Consider the following 18,211-nt stretch of genomic DNA (forward strand, 5'->3'; position numbering starts at 1 on the left):
ATATTTCTCTAAAGATTAAGAGGGTCTTTGGTGGTTTGAATCTAAATGAATTGCATTCAATTTAGGACCACTGAACCCCTTCAGTAATGTTATCTGACATGTATATACTGTATATCATAGACCATTCTAGAGCACTTGTTAGTGCTCTAGAATGCCTTGACTTCCCACCCAAGAAAACCTTTTGTCCCCGCCACCCCCAAGTTTTCCTGAATTGACAGGTTGCACAGGTTTTCCATGTTGTGTGATCTGTATATACATGTGGAAAGGCCAAAACAGCAAAGAAATTGAACAAAAAAACTTTTGAACAGTAAATCTGGTCTATTTACTTTCCCTCTGTACAGTGGTTCCCAACCTGATTGACACCAAAGGATTCACCTAAAAAAATATGACCGCTCTTTTGAAAAGAAGAATATGAAGTAAACCATGTTACACAAAATGCTATTTTTTCCCTCCATAAAATACCTAAACTCTCACTGGTCACACACCATGCAAAAAAAATACTATTTTTGGCTCCCCGAACATGTCATTCTTTGGAAGTGGAAACTCTTTTCTTTGCGTTTGTAGATGTCAACATTGAAAGTTGAATGATGACATTACTATATTTTAAATCACTGTGGCAAGTATGAATAGATACAGTTGAATACAACTAAAGATGTAATTTAACTGCGTGTCAGTAAACATCTAAAGGGCTATGATGACATCTACTGGCTGAACAAACCCATGACACCCAACGAGAAAACCAACAGGGAGATTATTAGGGTCCTCGCTAAGACTAGTCGTAGAGGAACTTATTGTATTTAAAGGAATAATTAGGGTCCTCGCTACGACCGCGGGCCTTTTTGGGGCCTTTATCAGATTCAAAAAGTTGTTAAATTTGGCATAGATATCTGGACTGTTAAAAAATTTGATAATTTTTGGGTCTCACGTTGGGTATAAAGTTTGGGTATAAATGTCTCTATAGCGCCCTCTAGAAATTTTAAAAAGACCACACTAGGCCAGCTGCCAATGTGCCCTTGATATATCAGAATAGCGCTGATAACTCATTGTTTTGATGAGATATGGGCTAATTAACTTCAGAAGGGGTGTGGCTTAATCTGGCAAGATTTATAACTTCCAAATGGCTTGGCCTGACCTGACCAAAATTGTATTGTGTGTAAACCCCTGCACACCCTAATCTTTAAAAAAAACAGCTTTTGAAAGATTTCGATGGAAGTTGGGTAATGTATGGTACTTTAAGAGGCTTTTATTTTGGGATGGTACATCAGAATGTCCTGGTTATCCCCAAGTGACACCTTGGTGATGTGTACTCTCTACCTGTAGTGGAATGATCATGAAGGTATCATCTAAGGTATTCTGAGAGGCTTTAGTTTAAATCAGAAGCACCTGGTTATATGTTGACATAAAGGCCTAAGACCATGATAATGCATTTGTAATATTATATATATATATATATATAATACATATATTAAATATACACATATATATGTATTGCATTAAAAACATTCAATCAACAAGAGTCATGTGACCACAGTCATGTGACCACATAATGAAAGCCAAAGATCAAAGGTAACCATGACATCACGGAACATGTCATCACACATGTGACTGGAGTGTCATCTGATTCCGTTCACAACAACATATCAGTTCAGTTCTAAAAAGTTGATAGCAGACATCCTCAGTGCTGTTTAAACACAACTTTGACAGTTCTAGAGTAACAGATACAAAAAAGGAAAGAATGTCTAACGTCGAGAAAAAGGACATAAGGAGAAATTTCAACAAGAAGGAGACGTCCAATACCAAGATGCAGTGCATGGAGTTGCAGATGAAGGGAGAAATACAGGCTCTTCAAAATGACAGGCAAGTTGTGAATTTGAAGTCCTGTGCTAAAGAGAATTTGGAATTAAAGGGTCAACTGGAAATTGAGAGGGCTCAAACAAAAAAGCTACAAATTGAATTAACAAAGATGGCAGAAACTCTTAAAAGCCAGGAGGGCACAGCAAAAGAAATCAAGGACAGATTCCAAGTCTTCCACAACTCCCAGATGAACAATTGGAAAGCACAGATAAACGGTGTTGAGTCTGCCCTGAAAGCAGCACAGGACAAGCTCCAAGCTGAGAGGATGAAGGGGGAAAAAATGGCCCTTCAAAATGCCGAAGAAGCTAAGGAGCTGAAGGTCCGTGCTAATTGGAAGCTCTCTAAAAATAACGTGGAGTTGAAACGTCAACTGGAAATTGAGAGGGCTCAAACAAAGAAGCAACAAATTGAATTAACAAAGATGGCAGAAACTCTTAAAAGCCAGCAGGAGTCAGCAAACCAAATGAAGGAAAGATTCCAAGTCTTCCATAACACCCAGATGAACAATTGGAAAGCACAGATAAACGTTGTTGAGGCGGCCCTGAAAGCAGCACAGGACGAGCTCCAAGCTGAGCGGATGAAGGGGGGAAAAGAGGCCCTTCAAAATGACGCAGAAGCTAAGGAGTTGAAGGTCCGTGCTGAAGTGAAGCTCGCTAAAAATAACGTGGAGTTGAAACGTCAACTGGAAATTGAGAGGGCTCAAACAAAGAAGCAACACATTGAGTTATTCAAGTTGGCAGAAGCTCTTAAAAACCAGCAGGAGGCAGCAAACGAAATGAAGGAAAGATTCCAGGCTCTCCATGAGGACACAATGAGCAAAGAGAGAGCGGAAACAGACAAGATGGCTGGAGCTCTGACAGCATCACAGGACCTTCTCAAGGCTGAGCAGATGACCACTAACCAGGATGAAATGCAGCTATTCAAGGACTTCAGCCAAGCTAAACTGGAGGAACAGAGGGTTGCTATCATTAAGCTCAAGGCTGCTCTGGAAAAGTCTGAGCAGGACCTGAAGGCCGGTCATCTCCAGTGGCAACAGGAAAAGTTTTCCCTCAAAGAACACTGTGCCCACTTATCTAATTCCGAGGGACAACACATGGGCACACAGACCCTGGGAACAGCCCAGGCTGTCCATCGAGAGATGGACGAACAGAGAGCGGAGGAAATCTTATCTGCCCTGAAAGCATCACAGGACCAGCTTATGACTGAGCGTCTACAGCTGAATACTGCCGCAAAGAAGGACAAGGAGATACTCCAGAACCTCTGTCAAGCTAGAGTGGCCGAACAGATGCAAATCAACGAAAGCACCAAGGCTGCTCTTCTTAAGACTGAGCATTGCCTGCGTAATGCACGTCTTGAGTGGCAAGAGGAGAGGTCTTCCCTGATGGCCAAACATGCAGAAGTCTTTGACACTTATCAATCCCAGCTGAAGGTCATCGCTTTTCTTCAAAGACGGGAGACAGAGGCCAAGCAGACGCTGGAGGGAATCCAGTCAGCCCATCAAGTCCAGCTGGAGGGAATCCAATCAGCCCATCAAGGCCAGATAGAAGAACAGAAAGCTGAGACCAACAAGATCTTGTTAGCTATGAAAGTTACCAATGATCTGCTGGAAACCTGCCGTCAGGAAAACGCCTCCCTCACTGCACAGCTGAAATCCTCACAAGGAAACACTCTTGCAGAGCTGCAGGCGCAAGTTAAGGTCAGCAAAAACCTCACAGCTGCTCTGAAGAACGCTGAGCAGCAGCTAGATAGTAGTACTATTGAGTGGCAGCTGGAGAAGTCTTACCTCACAGCCAGCCTGGATGAAACATGCATGGACCTTGAAAATGCCCTGCTGAGGAACATCACTGTTGTTGAATCAATGGAGAAGGAGGCAGCAGCGATGTTTGAAAGAAACCAGGCATCCCAAGACCAGCTGATTTCAACAATTCAGAAAGAAAGGGGAGATTCGTTAGAAAAGCAGCGCCTTAACTTTCTGGAAATTATATCCCACCTTGAAAAATCAAAGAGCCACTGTGTTACCGAGCTAGCGACGCAGGAGGAGGACCACAAAATCCTCCTCGCTACTCTGATGAAGAAGTTTGAGGATGACCGAGAAAGTGAACGTCTTAAATGGAACCAGGAGAAGTCTGACCTCCTTAAAATCACAGAACAATCCCTGGAAAGGGAGAAGGAGTATCAGAATAACGAGATCTCCTTCAGGTCTCAGCTGAATGACCTTCATTGTCAGATCACCAAGAAGCCGAAGAAAAAGTGTTACAAGTTTTTCTAATTCCCGGCTTCAGGTGTCCCCAACACACGGACACCAAAACACATTAGATAATATATATATATATATATATATATATATATATATATATATATATATATATATATATATATATATATATTATCTAATGTGTTTATATATATAAATATATAAAAAAAAATCTTTTAAAAAATAATAAAAAAATATATATATATATATAAAAAAATGTGTGTACATAAACACACATAATATAATATAAAATAATTAAAATATAAAATATAAAAAATAAAATATAAAATATAAAAAATAAACACACACATAATATAATATAAAATAATTGAAATATATAATATATAACAAATTAACACAAACACACATAATATAAAAATATATATATATATATATATAAAAAATGTGTGTACATAAACACACTTAAAAAAAACACAAAATACAAAATAAAATAATATAATATATAATACACAAAAAACACACATAATATAATATAAAATATTTAAAATATAAAAAATATAAAAAATATAAAAAATATAAAAAATATAAAATATAAAATATAAAAAATAAACACACATAATATCATATAAAATCATTAAAATATATAATATAAAAAATAAACACACACATAATATAATATAAAATAATTAAAATATATAATATAAAAAATAAACACACACATAATATAATATAAAATAATTGAAATATATAATATATAACAAATTAACACAAACACACATAATATAAAATAATTAAAATATATAATATAAAAAATAACACAAAAAAATACACATAAACACATACATATGTGTATGTCCTCTCTGGGGACCATCACCTTATCGGGGTGGAGAGGTTTGCGTGTCCCAATGAACCTGAGGGCCTGTGTTGCCTGGAGCCTGGTGCTCCTGCTAGGGATACCCATGGCAAAGTGACCTCAGGCGAGGGACCAGACAAAGAATGGTTCAAAAAGATTGATAAAGAACAGGGTACCTGGCCCATGGGACCAGGAAGCCGATGGGGTGGGGTGCGCTGCTGCAAGGGTGGTAGCGAGAATGGGGGGTCAAGATGCACCAGGCCTGGGGGGCAGGTCCAGGCGTTGGGGACGTGGATTGGCTCCCGTCTTATGGGAAAGAAGCAGGAGCTCGGGCAGGAGGTGGAGCGCAATCAAGCATGTCCTTGCTCCGAAATGGTGGAATGAGCTCTCTGATGACGTCAGGACCGCAGAGAGCCTTTACATCTTCTGAACTAAACTCTTTGCAAACTAAAATCTTTAGATTGCGCCGGAAGACAACCCAGTTTTAAAAAAAAGCGTGAAAAGGCTACGTTGGTCCACCGTGATAAACGTAGCCGTGTTACGTTTTCCCCCAAAATAACGTTACTATGTTACGTTTCTTTTGGCCCATTCATTTACATTGCTTTGCAAATAGGTCACGTGACTATCAAGTTTCCCGTTAGCGAAAAGAAAAACATGGCGGACGGTCAGCATATTCTCCGTGAAAAACACAATATTTTAAGAAAGCATCAGCATTTGTATGCATTTCGATGGCATTTCTAGCGATAAGTATGCGTTATTCTTTCATAATCTTCTATCAGAGACTGTAGAACTCCTTCCGTTTATTCGTTTCTGCGAAGATTTGAGTGTCTTTTTGGGAAAGCGTGGCTACGCAACGCCTTTAACGGCGCATTATTAAAAAAAAATTACTTCCAGTGGGCGGGTTACCGTAAAGAGGTGTTCAGCCTTAAAGCCACTAATCGCCAAACAAAACAAACACAAAGCACTTGAATCACATTATGACTTTTTAAACATAAATTGCCTTATTTTTATGAGTTTTCAATGAAAGAATGCATAATTTCCGGGGGTAGGCATGCCCGGGACATCCCGAATTATGGGCAATTTTGATTTGAACTTTTTGACAGCTCCAGTCCCGACTTCCAATCACAGCCTCCTAAGTCAATGACGCGCGTAAAACTCCCGGTTGGTGAAGTTGTGCGACTGTAACTCCGCCCCCCCCCCCACCCTCCCGTCGACCGCGAGCACCCCCCTGTCAGCCCGCGAACATTATGTCTTGTTTACATGGGAAAGGGGGCATTCTCGCTCCACACGTCTCCTCTTTTTACTGGCCAGGAAAACGGGCGATCTATCCCACGTGGGTCTGGCTCGATTCCATTGGCTCTGCCCTGTGCGTGAAGTATATCTGTAAAGGTTTTACTTTTATTGAGTAAAGCAGAACAAATAAAGAGAGATTTTAGTGGGGGGGGGGGGGGGGCGGAGTTGCACTCGCACAACTTCACAACAACCAGGAGTTTTACGCGCGTCATTGACGTTTATCACGGTGGACCAACGTAGCCTTTTCACGCTTTTTTGGAGACTGGGTTGCGGAAGATGTAAAGGCTCAGGGCCGGCTCTAACCCATTGGCTGCCCTAGGCGAAACTAAGATTTGCGCCACTACTAATATTTTTGTTCTTCTAGTATTTCAATTGGTATTAATACTAAAATTACTTTTACTATTACTAATATTACTAGCTCCTCTAGTAGTACTACTAGTATTTCAACCCCTAATGGAGGATTCTTACTGTAATGTTTGATGAGGCCCATCAATTAATAACTTCTTAGTTTTCTTAGCTTAGGGCGACTGTGGGTGAGTGGGGAGCGTGGCCGTCTTCAAATCACGTTAGTTACTGATGGGCAGGTGCCACGGTGTATGGTAGGTCCTGTCATTAGTGTATGAATGGGTGAATGATGTCATGTAGTATTAAAGCGCTTTGAGTGGTCAGAAGACTAGAAGAGCGCTGTACAAATCTATTTTACCAAGTCCATTTAGTTTGAATGAAAAACATTCCGCCCTCCCCCACCCAGCCAATTCCATTATTTCAAAATAAAACCCTCAATGATTATCTGTACCTCAACCATAGGTACACCACAATTGCTCTCAAATACTAGTGAAACTAGTACTTACTTATTCTACTGCTAGTGTCACGTGGTGGAATGTGAGGGCAAGGAGGGAGGACTCAGACGCAGGGTTAATGAACAAAATAAAAGGACTTTAATAGTCAAAGAACTCAAACTCAAAATCACTCCAACCAAAAAAACAGGAAGGAGGCGAAAACAAAAACCAAGAAACACAAACAAGGACCTGGACTTGAAAACACAGACTTGACTTACACATGGACGGGTCGACATGTAATGACGCCACCCAAGACAAGAGACCACTAGTACCACAACTATAACTAGTACTAAACCATATATTGCTACAAAAAATCTATTTTTTAATTCTGAGCTTTTCCTATTTCTATTCTTTCAGCAATGTTTAAATTAATTTCAGCTTTTATTATTTCTGTATTTTTTCATATTCATAGAAGCTTCTCCCATTTCAGTTTTTTTGCAATTCTTTAAAGTTAATTTCTGTTTGTCCTATTTCTATTTTTTCAGCAATGTTTAGAATTCATTTCAGATTTTTCATTTCTGTATTTGAGCAACTTTCTGAAATTAATTTCAGCTTTATGCATTCCAACGCATTTTCAGCAGGAAATGCATTTTCTAGTTGTGTTTATATTTGTATTTTTATAAAAGCTATTAGACGGAAAGGTTAATATGCAAACACGTACATCTCTGTTTAAATAGTGGAAACAGTATTTCCTTCACAAGTAGTCTGACTGTCTCCAACTTAATTACTTTAATAGAGTCCATCAAATTATATTTGCATGTAACGAATCATGCAGCTGATTTTGTTCTATTGACAGAATCAGATATTTGGGAGGGATTTGGAGCAGTAGAGTCCTGTTCCAGTTTTCCAGAGTTCCATGACGAAATAATTTGTCCATAACAAAATGCCTGCTAATTTATATGAAAACAACAATAGTCTTTAGCTTTACTTATTTTAATGTATAGAAGCAGTTGAAACAACAACAGTCTTCCAAAGAAAAGTTTTCAAAAGAAACTAATATTATAATAAGAGAAAAAATCTGAAGGCGTTAATATATACAGTAGATTCAATTTAATAGTGTGTATATTTAGGACAGCTCGTAATATTTTTCTTTACCGGAAGGTGGCAGTGTCCAGCTATAGACTGAGAATGGCATCGTGTCCGTTATACTTTAAGACCTATTTGGATTCAGGTGGTCGGTGCTTTGCTCAGTTACTCTCCAGCATCTGGATGCGGGGCAGTGAAGCTAAACCTACTTAGATTCACAAACTAAATACAGCCAGAGGTGGAATTAGAAAGGAAACGGGGGAAGATTCAAAAGATTACATTTCAATTGGATCCGTTGACACCTAATAACAATAGGATTTTCTGTGGAACTGTCCTCTGGAGTGTGGTGCTGAATCGATTGTGTTCACATGAAAGAAATCGGAAATGCTTTCTTTCTCATTTTCGCCGGGTTTCAGCTGAGCTCCAGTTGTATGACTAAATGTTTCGTTACGTTGTTGACTGGAAATGCCGGAGTTGTAGAGATTTTATATGGATATATCCTACTCGTGGAATCGAAAAATAAAATTACACGTTATGATTTTACATTAAAGAGGATAAATATAACATAAATTGGAGTCGAGCGCCATCTGCTCTGTTTGAAGTAACTCACTCGCAGCAGGTTTTAGTATTTAATTACCATAAAATATATTCTGGAGCGCAGCAGGACTGTGCGTCACAGCCATTGGCGAAGATGGGAGTTGGAGAGGAGTGGTAGCCGATGTGGGGGGTGGCGGGGAGAATGGGGTGGGGGGGGGGGGGGGGGTATAGCTGTCATCAAACTGCAGTGTGGATTCTTCCACGGCAGACAAAACCAATCCGGTTGATGTGAAATGACGACTTGGCTCACAGCGTTACAGGTGACCAGAGACGGCTGGGCGCGTCTGGGAGCCGAAGGGGAACCAGAAGACGGACCCGAAGCCGATAGTGCGCTGATGGAGCTGGCGCTGTGAGTTGTAGGTGAATCCCCAACCTTGGAGTGCGGGCCGGGACCAGCGCGTCACCTGGATGACGGGGTAAGAGACAATGAAGCAACTAGGGACCACGGGGATAAAACGAGTCCAAGTCACGGGAGTGGAAAAGTGCGTGCGATGACGGAAGGCGCGAGGGATAGAGAAGAAGAAAAGCAGAGGGAAGTTATCTAGCTCATTAGTAGGGATCCCGTTGCTGGAAACAACACTGAATTAAAGACGGAACAAATGTGACAGGAGTGCGCAATTCTGTAAACAAATCAACTGGGGGAAGCCGATTTTCTTTTACAGAAGACAAGACTTAAAACAGAAATGGAGCAAATCATGGAGCCGCAAGGGACCACCGAAGGACAAACTACTAATTTGGCACAATCTGCCGCCTCTAAACTGTCCCAGATGGGTGAAAGAACTAAACAACTCGGCAATGTGATCCAAGACCCAGATCGGCAGAAACGGATTATTCTTGTAATAGTCTGTACAGCTCTTTTGTTAGACAACATGCTTTACATGGTCATTGTGCCAATCATACCCGATTTCCTCGAAGAGCTACAGAGAGAAGCGGATCGTGCCGAAGCCGCTGCGCCGCACACCAACCTCACTAACAGTACCATACACACAGCCAAGGGGAACTTTGACCTACAGATTGGTGTTCTTTTTGCCTCCAAAGCCATCCTGCAGCTTCTGGTGAACCCCCTAAGTGGCACGTTCATAGATAGGGTCGGGTATGATATTCCCCTCTTCATTGGTCTCAATGTCATGTTTCTGTCCACCCTTACTTTTGCCTTCGCTGAAAATTACGCGACTCTGTTCCTGGCGCGCAGCATGCAGGGCTTCGGCTCGGCTTTCGCCGACACCGCGGGCATCGCTCTGATCGCAGACCGCTACACAGAGGAGAAAGCGAGGAGCAAAGCGCTGGGCATCGCCTTGGCTTTCATCTCCTTTGGAAGTCTTGTGGCGCCCCCCTTTGGAGGGGTCCTCTACGAGTTCGCCGGGAAGCGGGTGCCCTTCCTCATTCTGGCCTGCGTCTGCCTACTCGATGGTATATTGTGCCTGACTGTGCTGAAACCTTTCTCTAACCGAGAGAGAGAAAACATGCCGGTGGGCACCCCCATGCACAAACTGATGATTGATCCCTATATAGCTGTAGTGGCTGGTGCTTTAACAATTTGTAACATCCCTCTCGCCTTCCTTGAACCCACTATCGCCAACTGGATGGAGGAAACCATGCATGCTAGCCAGTGGGAGATCGGCATGACATGGTTCCCTGCCTTCTTCCCTCATGTTTTAGGCGTATTTCTCACCGTAAAATTAGCAGCCAAGTACCCTCACCTGCAGTGGTTTTACGGGGCTATTGGTATGGTGTTCATAGGCGCAAGCTCGTGCACGGTGCCTGCGTGCAAAACCTTCGGTCAGCTCATGCTCCCGTTGTGCGGAATCTGTTTTGGCATCGCCTTCGTGGACACGGCGCTCCTTCCAACTCTGGCTTTCCTGGTGGATGTGCGACACGTGTCAGTGTACGGCAGCGTGTATGCCATCGCAGATATCTCTTACTGCGTGGCCTATGCCTTAGGACCAGTGGCGGCTGGACAAATAGTGCACGACCTGGGCTTTGTCCAGCTCAACTTGGGCATGGGCCTCGCCAATGTACTTTACGCACCGGCGCTCCTTCTGTTGAAGAACGTGACACAGATGAAACCTTCGTTCTCCGAGCGAAATATGCTGCTGGAGGACGGCCCAACAGGACTGTATGATACGATCAAAATGGAGCAGCGAGAGAAGAAGAGAAAGGGTTTGTGTACAACATTAGACGAGAATGGTATTGAAACCTTTGCGCAACGGTCGTATTCTGAGGAGGAATCCTCAGGAGGAGAGTATGCGTAAATGACCCTTAATTGAGTGTAAACGTATCGAAGTGCCCATGTAGAATTGTGTGCATCTATTCTGATCCAATCAATTGCATAACACGATTAGGATTGTGCAAATTATTTACAGCTTCTGGTTGACATTCCTGCGGGTGCTGTCAAATCGAGTGGCTTCAAGCTTTTGCAGTAAAGGCGCTCGTTGGCGTTTGTTCGTCTTAACGTGAGAGTGTTGTGAAAGATTTGTTGAGGTAAATGTTCATTAATTACCAGTGTTTATGACTGTATCAGAAACGGACTCATATTCAGGGATTGTGAGTAAATGTATTTTAACAAAAGAACAAGTATGGTTTTCTGCGTCTTTCAATGTGAATTCAACATGTATTTATTTTGCCAGAGTTGTGCTGCTAAACTCAATATGCAATACTGTGTGTTACACGACAGTTTTAGAAAGATACAACGATGAAAATGAACTAAAATCTGCGTCTTGTTGTGTAATAATTCTTTTTTTTGTTTATCTTGGACGACGAACTTCTGGAATGCATCTGCGACTGTACATACATGTATATTCATGTAAATAATTAAATCAATATTATGTGAATGATACTGTTTGTGGAAATCATTTATCAAGGCAATTAATTCAATTACTTAGACACATTCCTTTTAACTTTTAACACACTGAGAAAATAATTATAATAATGTGACGTTAATTTATAAATTACAGTGTTATTTATATATTGTATTTAGATAAAGCGTACCCCTTTTCCCCACTTTGGACCCGTCTGAACATGAATGCACTTCACAATCTAATATTACATTAATACCGGCCGCATCTTGGATATTGTGTTGATTATTGGTTACACAAAATCCGTCAAAGCAACTTTTCCGAGTAAAACAAGAAAAATACAATTTAATATAGGATCCTGTTGATATTGTGAGTAAAATCATCAGTTTTAATAACTTCAGCACTTGTTCAGAATGCAAATCTTTGCACATGATATTAAACACACAACGTCAATTAAATCAGTCAAATGGAATCACTAAATCCGCTCTGACTTGAGTGAATGTGTTGAAAATCCAGAAAGCAAAGCGAAAAAAATCATTGGAAAATACATCCGTGTTCGTCGGAACATGGTGGAAGCATCCAGCGTTCAGTTGGGGTGCAAATAAGGTGTCGTGAACATGCGAAGTGGCAGATAAACTTCTCGGCGAATAGCAGGACTTCTGGGAGGAGCCTGGCGGCCGAGAGAGTGAGGTACCCTCTCAGCATCTCTGCTGAGCCACCGAGGGATACGCGCTCTTTCCAAGGAGATTGAAAGATGCTTAAAATCATAAAAGGATCCAAGCAGAATCATTTCAAAGAAATTCAGCCAGGAATGGATTCAAATCTAGACGGATAAACTTAAAATCCTTTTTTGAGCTACAGGACAGGTGGGATTTGTTCCTTCTTTTTGGTGAGTAAAATCTTTTTTGTTAAAGTGATGGCTTATTCAAATTGATTAACTGTGGCATAGTTTAGTTTATGACAGCTTGTTAACATCAAAAATACAAGATAGCTAGAAAATCTTTAAAAAAACATGCTCATTCTTTTACTGTTTCAGGTGTGACAGTGATACATTTTATTTGTTATTGAGTTGCCCTGTACTTCTTTCTGAAATGTCAACTCATGAAAAGACAACTCTTCTTAGGTAGACCGTCACAATGACAGGCAATTAAAGCCTTGCATCTGTTTTTTGATGAAATCTCATTTGTGGACACAGAGTCCGCCTTAAAGGCTGCCCGTCTGTACCGCCAACATGCCAGTTCTGGATCAAGAGCCCTCTAAAGGTTTACCAAGCGGAGATGTAAATATGTACTTTTCTGTTTATATGAATATCGTCTGTTCACTGGAAAATGCAATGTTTTACAAACAATAAGGGACATGTGATATTTCCCTGCATTAAAAAAAGATTACTAAGAATTAGAAAATAAACACTTTTATGACATTTTATTATATGCCATCACACTTTTTCTGAGTCGATTTACAAATTTGGCAAGCAGCTGTTGTCAACAAGTGCAACTAAAAACTGAATTAATATTATTCAAGTTCCTGCATGCTAAATTCGTTTTGAACGTCCCACACTGCTCAGGCTCTTCCCAAGCTGCCGCTTCCCGCTTTGAGGGACACACTGGAGATGTACCTGCGGTGTGTGAAGCATCTGCTTACAGAGGAACAGTTCAACAAGACCCAACATGTGGTGCAGAAGTTTGGAGCACCTGGAGGAGTGGGGGAGCTACTACAGAGCAAACTCATGGAGAGGAGGGACAACGAGGCCAACTGGGTGAATAAAATCATCATGAATGTATTCAGTCTGTATTTTTAACATTTAGACTTCAAAGTACGCCGTTTTAAAGGCAGACTTGTAAATTACAAACAATTAAATAAATAAATAAAATCATGGCTCCCTTTTACAAATAATACTTAAGTAAACAAACCCTTCACATTAGTTGTAAAGCTTTAACTGACTTGCAGAGTCAGCCTGTGTAAACTTAGCAAGCCATTAGTCACATAGTGTTTTATTTCTTCACCTTAATCAATATTAGGTCACTATCATTTTGAGAAAGAGCCTTTAATCACCAGGAGCCCTCTACGTCTGACTGCAGGTGTACGACTACTGGCTGAAGGACATGTACCTGAACAACAGACTGGCTCTGCCCATCAACTCCAGCCCAGTGATGGTCTTCCCACAGCAGCACTTCAAGGCTCCCATCGACTCGTTAAGGTACGAGACGCTGCACAGCAGAGACGCGTGAACTCCAGGAGTGCATTGTCACCCAGTTGTGTCCCTTGTTAGCCATCCTCTACAACACAAACTGTGAAGCACTGTAAAAACGGTACTAATTGAAAGGGAATTTTTTTTTAATTATGAAAGAAATGAGGCCGACCAGAACAGAACACCTTGCAGACTTGGAGGCCAGACTCCTGGTGCAGTGGTCAGCAGATAATGAAAGCAGTGGTTTGGTTAACGTGGTATTGATCTGAGGCCGGCTCCTTAACCAAATCATATATTTCACGTATGTGCTGTTGGCTGTTATACAGCTACACAGGAACAAGGCTAAATTCAGAGTGGTATCAGCACGGATTTCAGAGAGTATGACAAGGAGAGACCAACGTGTGTGTGTGTGTGTGTGTGTGTTGGAAGTATCATATCATTTTATCTCCCCTAGATTTGCTGCTCACTTAATTTCTGGGGCTTTGGAGTACAAGACTCTTCTTGATTCGTAAGTCAATTTACAATGAGAGGACAAATGAACTCGAGATCTTCAATCACAACAGAATCCATTGACACACGTGATTCGTGTTTGACAAAAAGGGCTCGGCAACGTATTGTATGCCTGTGTTTAGACGTGCATTGCCTGTGGAATATGCTCGGGGTCAGCTGGCTGGTACCCGTCTTTGCATGGAGCAGTACTATCGGCTCTTCACTTCCTATCGCCTACCGGGGCCTGAGAGGGACACACTGGTGGCCCAGGAGAGCAGCGTGATGCCAGAGCCTGAACACATCATTGTGGCTTGTAAAAACCAGGTCAGTGAAAAAACAAATCCAAAGTGGTCACAAATGGAATTATCCAAATGTAACAGTTACTAATGGCAATAAAACAGAAATGGTCCTTTAAACCCTTCAATATGCACATTCTATCAGGTATCAATGACACATTTCTTGTGTACTACAGCTTGCATTGTACATTCCTGCCTAAGCCCTGATGACTGAAACGTCTTGTTTCCATTCTGAACCACTCTCCAGTTCTTTGTGCTCGATGTGGTGATCAACTTCCGCCGACTGAATGAGAGAGACCTGCTGACTCAGCTGGAGAAGATCGCCCGGATGGCTGACAGCAAAGAGGAGCGGCTCCCACCCATCGGCCTCCTCACCTCGGACGGAAGGACGGAGTGGGCAGAGTCTCGCAGGGTGCTAATGAGAGGTACGAGACTCTCCTAATCCAGCTGCACCTCCAAGTTCCAAGTTTATTTGCTCCAACCGATATTCCTGTACACGCCCCAGAGTCTACTAACAGGGACTCTCTGGACACCATTGAGCGTTGTCTGTGTCTGGTCTGTCTGGACGACGCCAGTGGGCTTGAACAAAGTGACACAACGCGGGCCGCGTTGATGCTGCACGGCGGAGGAGCGGCCAAGAATGGGGGCAACCGCTGGTACGACAAGCCCATGCAGGTCAGTGTGCACAGTGAGCTGGCTCGGTTAAGGCTGATGCCGGGCTCCTGCAATTGTTGCACACTTTTAATTCATTATTAATGTTTTAAATAACTTGTTAAAACAGTCAGAGAAAACCAGAGTGACGTGAGGCAAGGAATGCAGGTGGATGAGGGATATACTTAATTAAGGATGAAATTCCATTTTCCTATCTCACAATGCCAGTGAAATTAGCCGATAGTCGATATCATGCCATATTAACAAAGTCTATTGGAAGAAGCCCTGCTAGTGGACGTCTCCGTTGCATTAAAAGCCATGAACCCGATGGCATTAGCATGAACCTTGAATGATGCTTTTTCTTTTCAAATGATTTCTTCACACAGCATTGCAGCGTGGTTATGTCACAAAATCCCACTGACTACTGCGTGGCTGTGTCAGTTTGTCGTAGGGGCTGACGGCTGCTGCGGAGTTGTGTGTGAACACTCAGCGTTTGAAGGAATTGTCCTGGTGCAGTGCACAGAATATCTACTCAAATACATGTAGGAAATGATGTGTGATGCCGCTGTGTGATGTGATCAGAAAATCCAAATAAGGCTATGTTAAAATAGCATGCAAATTGATACAGGATTCTCATGTGACCACAGGATCGGCAGCCCATCAAAGTTGGTCAGGGCGGCGAGTGTGAGCGAGCTGCCTGCACCGCGCCGCCTCCGCTGGAAGTGTACTCCAGACATTCACAAGCTCCTCGCCTCCTCTGCTGACAGACTACAAGGGTGTGGGCTGACTCTGTACATTGAAAAACATGAGTAGATGCCGTCAGCTCGTACTGTAACAGGACGTGTCCTTATTCAATCAGAGAGGTGAAAAATCTGGACATGAATGTCCACAAATTCAACGATTACGGGAAAGAGTTCATCAAGAAGCAGAAAATGAGTCCTGACGCCTACATCCAGGTTGCTCTTCAGTTAGCTTACTACCGGTAAGAAGGAGATGATTCAAACACGGCCGATTCTCTTACGTGGCGTTAACCCAGAACGCCGAGCTACAAGGCCTCGTCTTTGTGTGTTTCTGCAGATGTCACGGCCGACCGGTGGCAACCTATGAGAGTGCTTCGATTCGTCGTTTTCAGCAGGGCCGAGTCGACAACATCCGCTCAGCCACACCCGAAGCGCTGGCCTTTGTCAAAGCAATGACGGATGGGAAACTCAGCACAACTGTACGATGCTGCACCGTCCAAAATAAATGAGATTGGCAGTGGTTCATTTCATCGTCATTCGATGTTGTAATTCTGCCTGTGTTGATGAACTCCACCATGACTGAACTCTGCTTACTGAAGAGATTTAAATAAGCGATGAATTGTCTCTCATTTGTTTGTATCTCCAGGATACGGAGAAGATGGAGATGTTACAAAGTGCCATATCCGCGCAAACAAAGTATACTATTCTGGTGACTATTCTCCAACCTCAGACAGGTTTCTATCTAAACATTGACTTTGCCAAAGAAAACCCAATAACACATGTATTCATTCTCCTTTTCAGGCTATTACAGGGATGGCAATAGACAATCACATACTGGGACTACGTGAAATTGCACATGAGCTGAAGATGGAGACGCCAGAAATATTCAAAGACGAAGCCCATCTCATCAGTAATCACTTCATTCTCTCTACAAGTCAGGTATTGCTATCTGATATTAAAATATTAGACTGAAGTTATACTTAATCAGAAACACCCCCTGATTTTGAACATAAACCGGTGACACTAAACAGACGACTTCAGATTTGACAACACACACAACCTACAAATCTCAACCTTTTCACCTACATTAACGCACTAGTTAACCTGGTGTTTAAGTACTGAAGGATTCGCTCTTCCCTCAGGTTCCTACTACGGTTGAGATGTTCTGCAGCTACGGGCCGGTGGTTCCAAACGGATATGGAGCGTGCTACAACCCCCAGTCAGACCACATTATCTTCTCCGTGTCCAGTTTCCACGAGAGCTCGCAGACATGTTCAGCAGAATTTGTCAAGATTCTGGTGCAGGGACTCCTGGACCTGAGGGATCTCTGCAATAAATGTAACCGTGGCTCCAATCCAACGGAGCAAAGACAGGGTCCGAAACTTGAGAGGCACACGCAAACAGACACAAAGTGGCAGAACAAACCACCTGCGAGACCAACTGACCTGACCAAGAATCAGCAGACACCGCCACAAGTTCTGCTGACGACCCCAGGCCAGACTAAAGCGGAGGCCCAAACCCAGACTTCATCAGAGGAATAGGACGAAACTATAATAACTAACTGGGAACCGTCAGGGTCGGTGAAAAAAGTGGTGATGTGACATTCAGAGGGTCTTTGTGCTGTCACAATGTATTCCTCACAAATGATGCACTGTAACTGTGTTGCAAAATATTACGTGAAACTGGTTGTTGTATAATGTAAAATGTTTGACGCACTGGTGATAATGTAATTTAGAATAGTCAAGGTGTTTGGTTATTACAGAGAAAATGTGACGTAAAGAAAATCCAACATACAGCAGTGATTACATGAACATGTAGGTCAGAATGTGAAGGTTAAAAAAATGTCAAGCTGAGCCTTGAATGTCGTTTTGCACTTAATTGAGATGAATAAGGCAATGAAATAAGTAAATTTATCATTTGTTGTTGAGCAAGTTTGTGAGTTCTGATAAATGACCATGTGATCATCTCACAATACATTAACTAGCTAATAGCATGCTGCTATCGAATGATTGTCTGAAGATCACGGTAACTTGTTTACACTAGAATCTTCTAAGCAATCTCCATTTGTGTCTATATATTGTGTATAATGTAGAGTACAGTAGTGTAATAATTCCACGCATATTTAACAACGAAGTATCTTTGTGTAAAATCATTAAATGTTGAGTTGTGCATTTGAGGTGCTCGGAAAAGGCAACAAACTTTTAATGATTTTTAAGGGATACTTTTTAGCTTATCAAAGAATTGTTTATTTGTAAATTTACAAAAATAATATATTAATTAAGTTATTTATTTTTGTATCACATAATGTAATGTTCTTGCCCGAAGTTGATAAGCGGTTTGAAGATGGATGGATGGATGGATAATGTGAGTTTACA

At 41.9% G+C, this 18,211-nt stretch overlaps 2 protein-coding genes across 2 annotated transcripts; both read left to right on the forward strand.

Moving 5' to 3' along the window:
• Window positions 1-8,867: 8,867 nt before the first annotated feature.
• slc18a3a (solute carrier family 18 member 3a) lies at window positions 8,868-11,516 on the forward strand. Its single transcript, XM_037466374.2, has one exon. It carries the CDS (start codon window positions 9,361-9,363, stop codon window positions 10,927-10,929), a length of 1,569 nt encoding a protein of 522 aa, XP_037322271.1. The 5' UTR covers window positions 8,868-9,360; the 3' UTR covers window positions 10,930-11,516.
• A 199-nt stretch (window positions 11,517-11,715) lies between these two features.
• On the forward strand, window positions 11,716-17,949 carry chata (choline O-acetyltransferase a). Its single transcript, XM_037466373.2, has 15 exons — window positions 11,716-12,361; window positions 12,668-12,751; window positions 13,037-13,228; window positions 13,551-13,669; window positions 14,115-14,168; window positions 14,293-14,473; window positions 14,693-14,870; window positions 14,951-15,120; window positions 15,538-15,638; window positions 15,744-15,872; window positions 15,956-16,078; window positions 16,174-16,315; window positions 16,483-16,545; window positions 16,638-16,775; window positions 16,979-17,949. Exons 2-15 carry the CDS (start codon window positions 12,704-12,706, stop codon window positions 17,375-17,377), a joined length of 2,037 nt encoding a protein of 678 aa, XP_037322270.2. The 5' UTR covers window positions 11,716-12,361; window positions 12,668-12,703; the 3' UTR covers window positions 17,378-17,949.
• The last annotated feature ends 262 nt before the right edge of the window (window positions 17,950-18,211 follow it).

Source organism: Pungitius pungitius, chromosome 13 (assembly GCF_949316345.1).
Source record: "Pungitius pungitius chromosome 13, fPunPun2.1, whole genome shotgun sequence".
Taxonomy (NCBI): domain Eukaryota; kingdom Metazoa; phylum Chordata; class Actinopteri; order Perciformes; family Gasterosteidae; genus Pungitius; species Pungitius pungitius.

Coding starts and splice junctions, on each gene's coding strand:
- slc18a3a (XM_037466374.2), top strand. CDS start 9,361: ATGGAGCAAATCATGGAGCCGCAAGGGACCACCGAAGGACAAACTACT.
- chata (XM_037466373.2), top strand. CDS start 12,704: ATGCCAGTTCTGGATCAAGAGCCCTCTAAAGGTTTACCAAGCGGAGAT. Junction 15,873..15,955: donor TCTGCTGACAGACTACAAGG/GTGTGGGCTGAC, acceptor TTATTCAATCAG/AGAGGTGAAAAATCTGGACA. Junction 16,546..16,637: donor AAACAAAGTATACTATTCTG/GTGACTATTCTC, acceptor TCTCCTTTTCAG/GCTATTACAGGGATGGCAAT.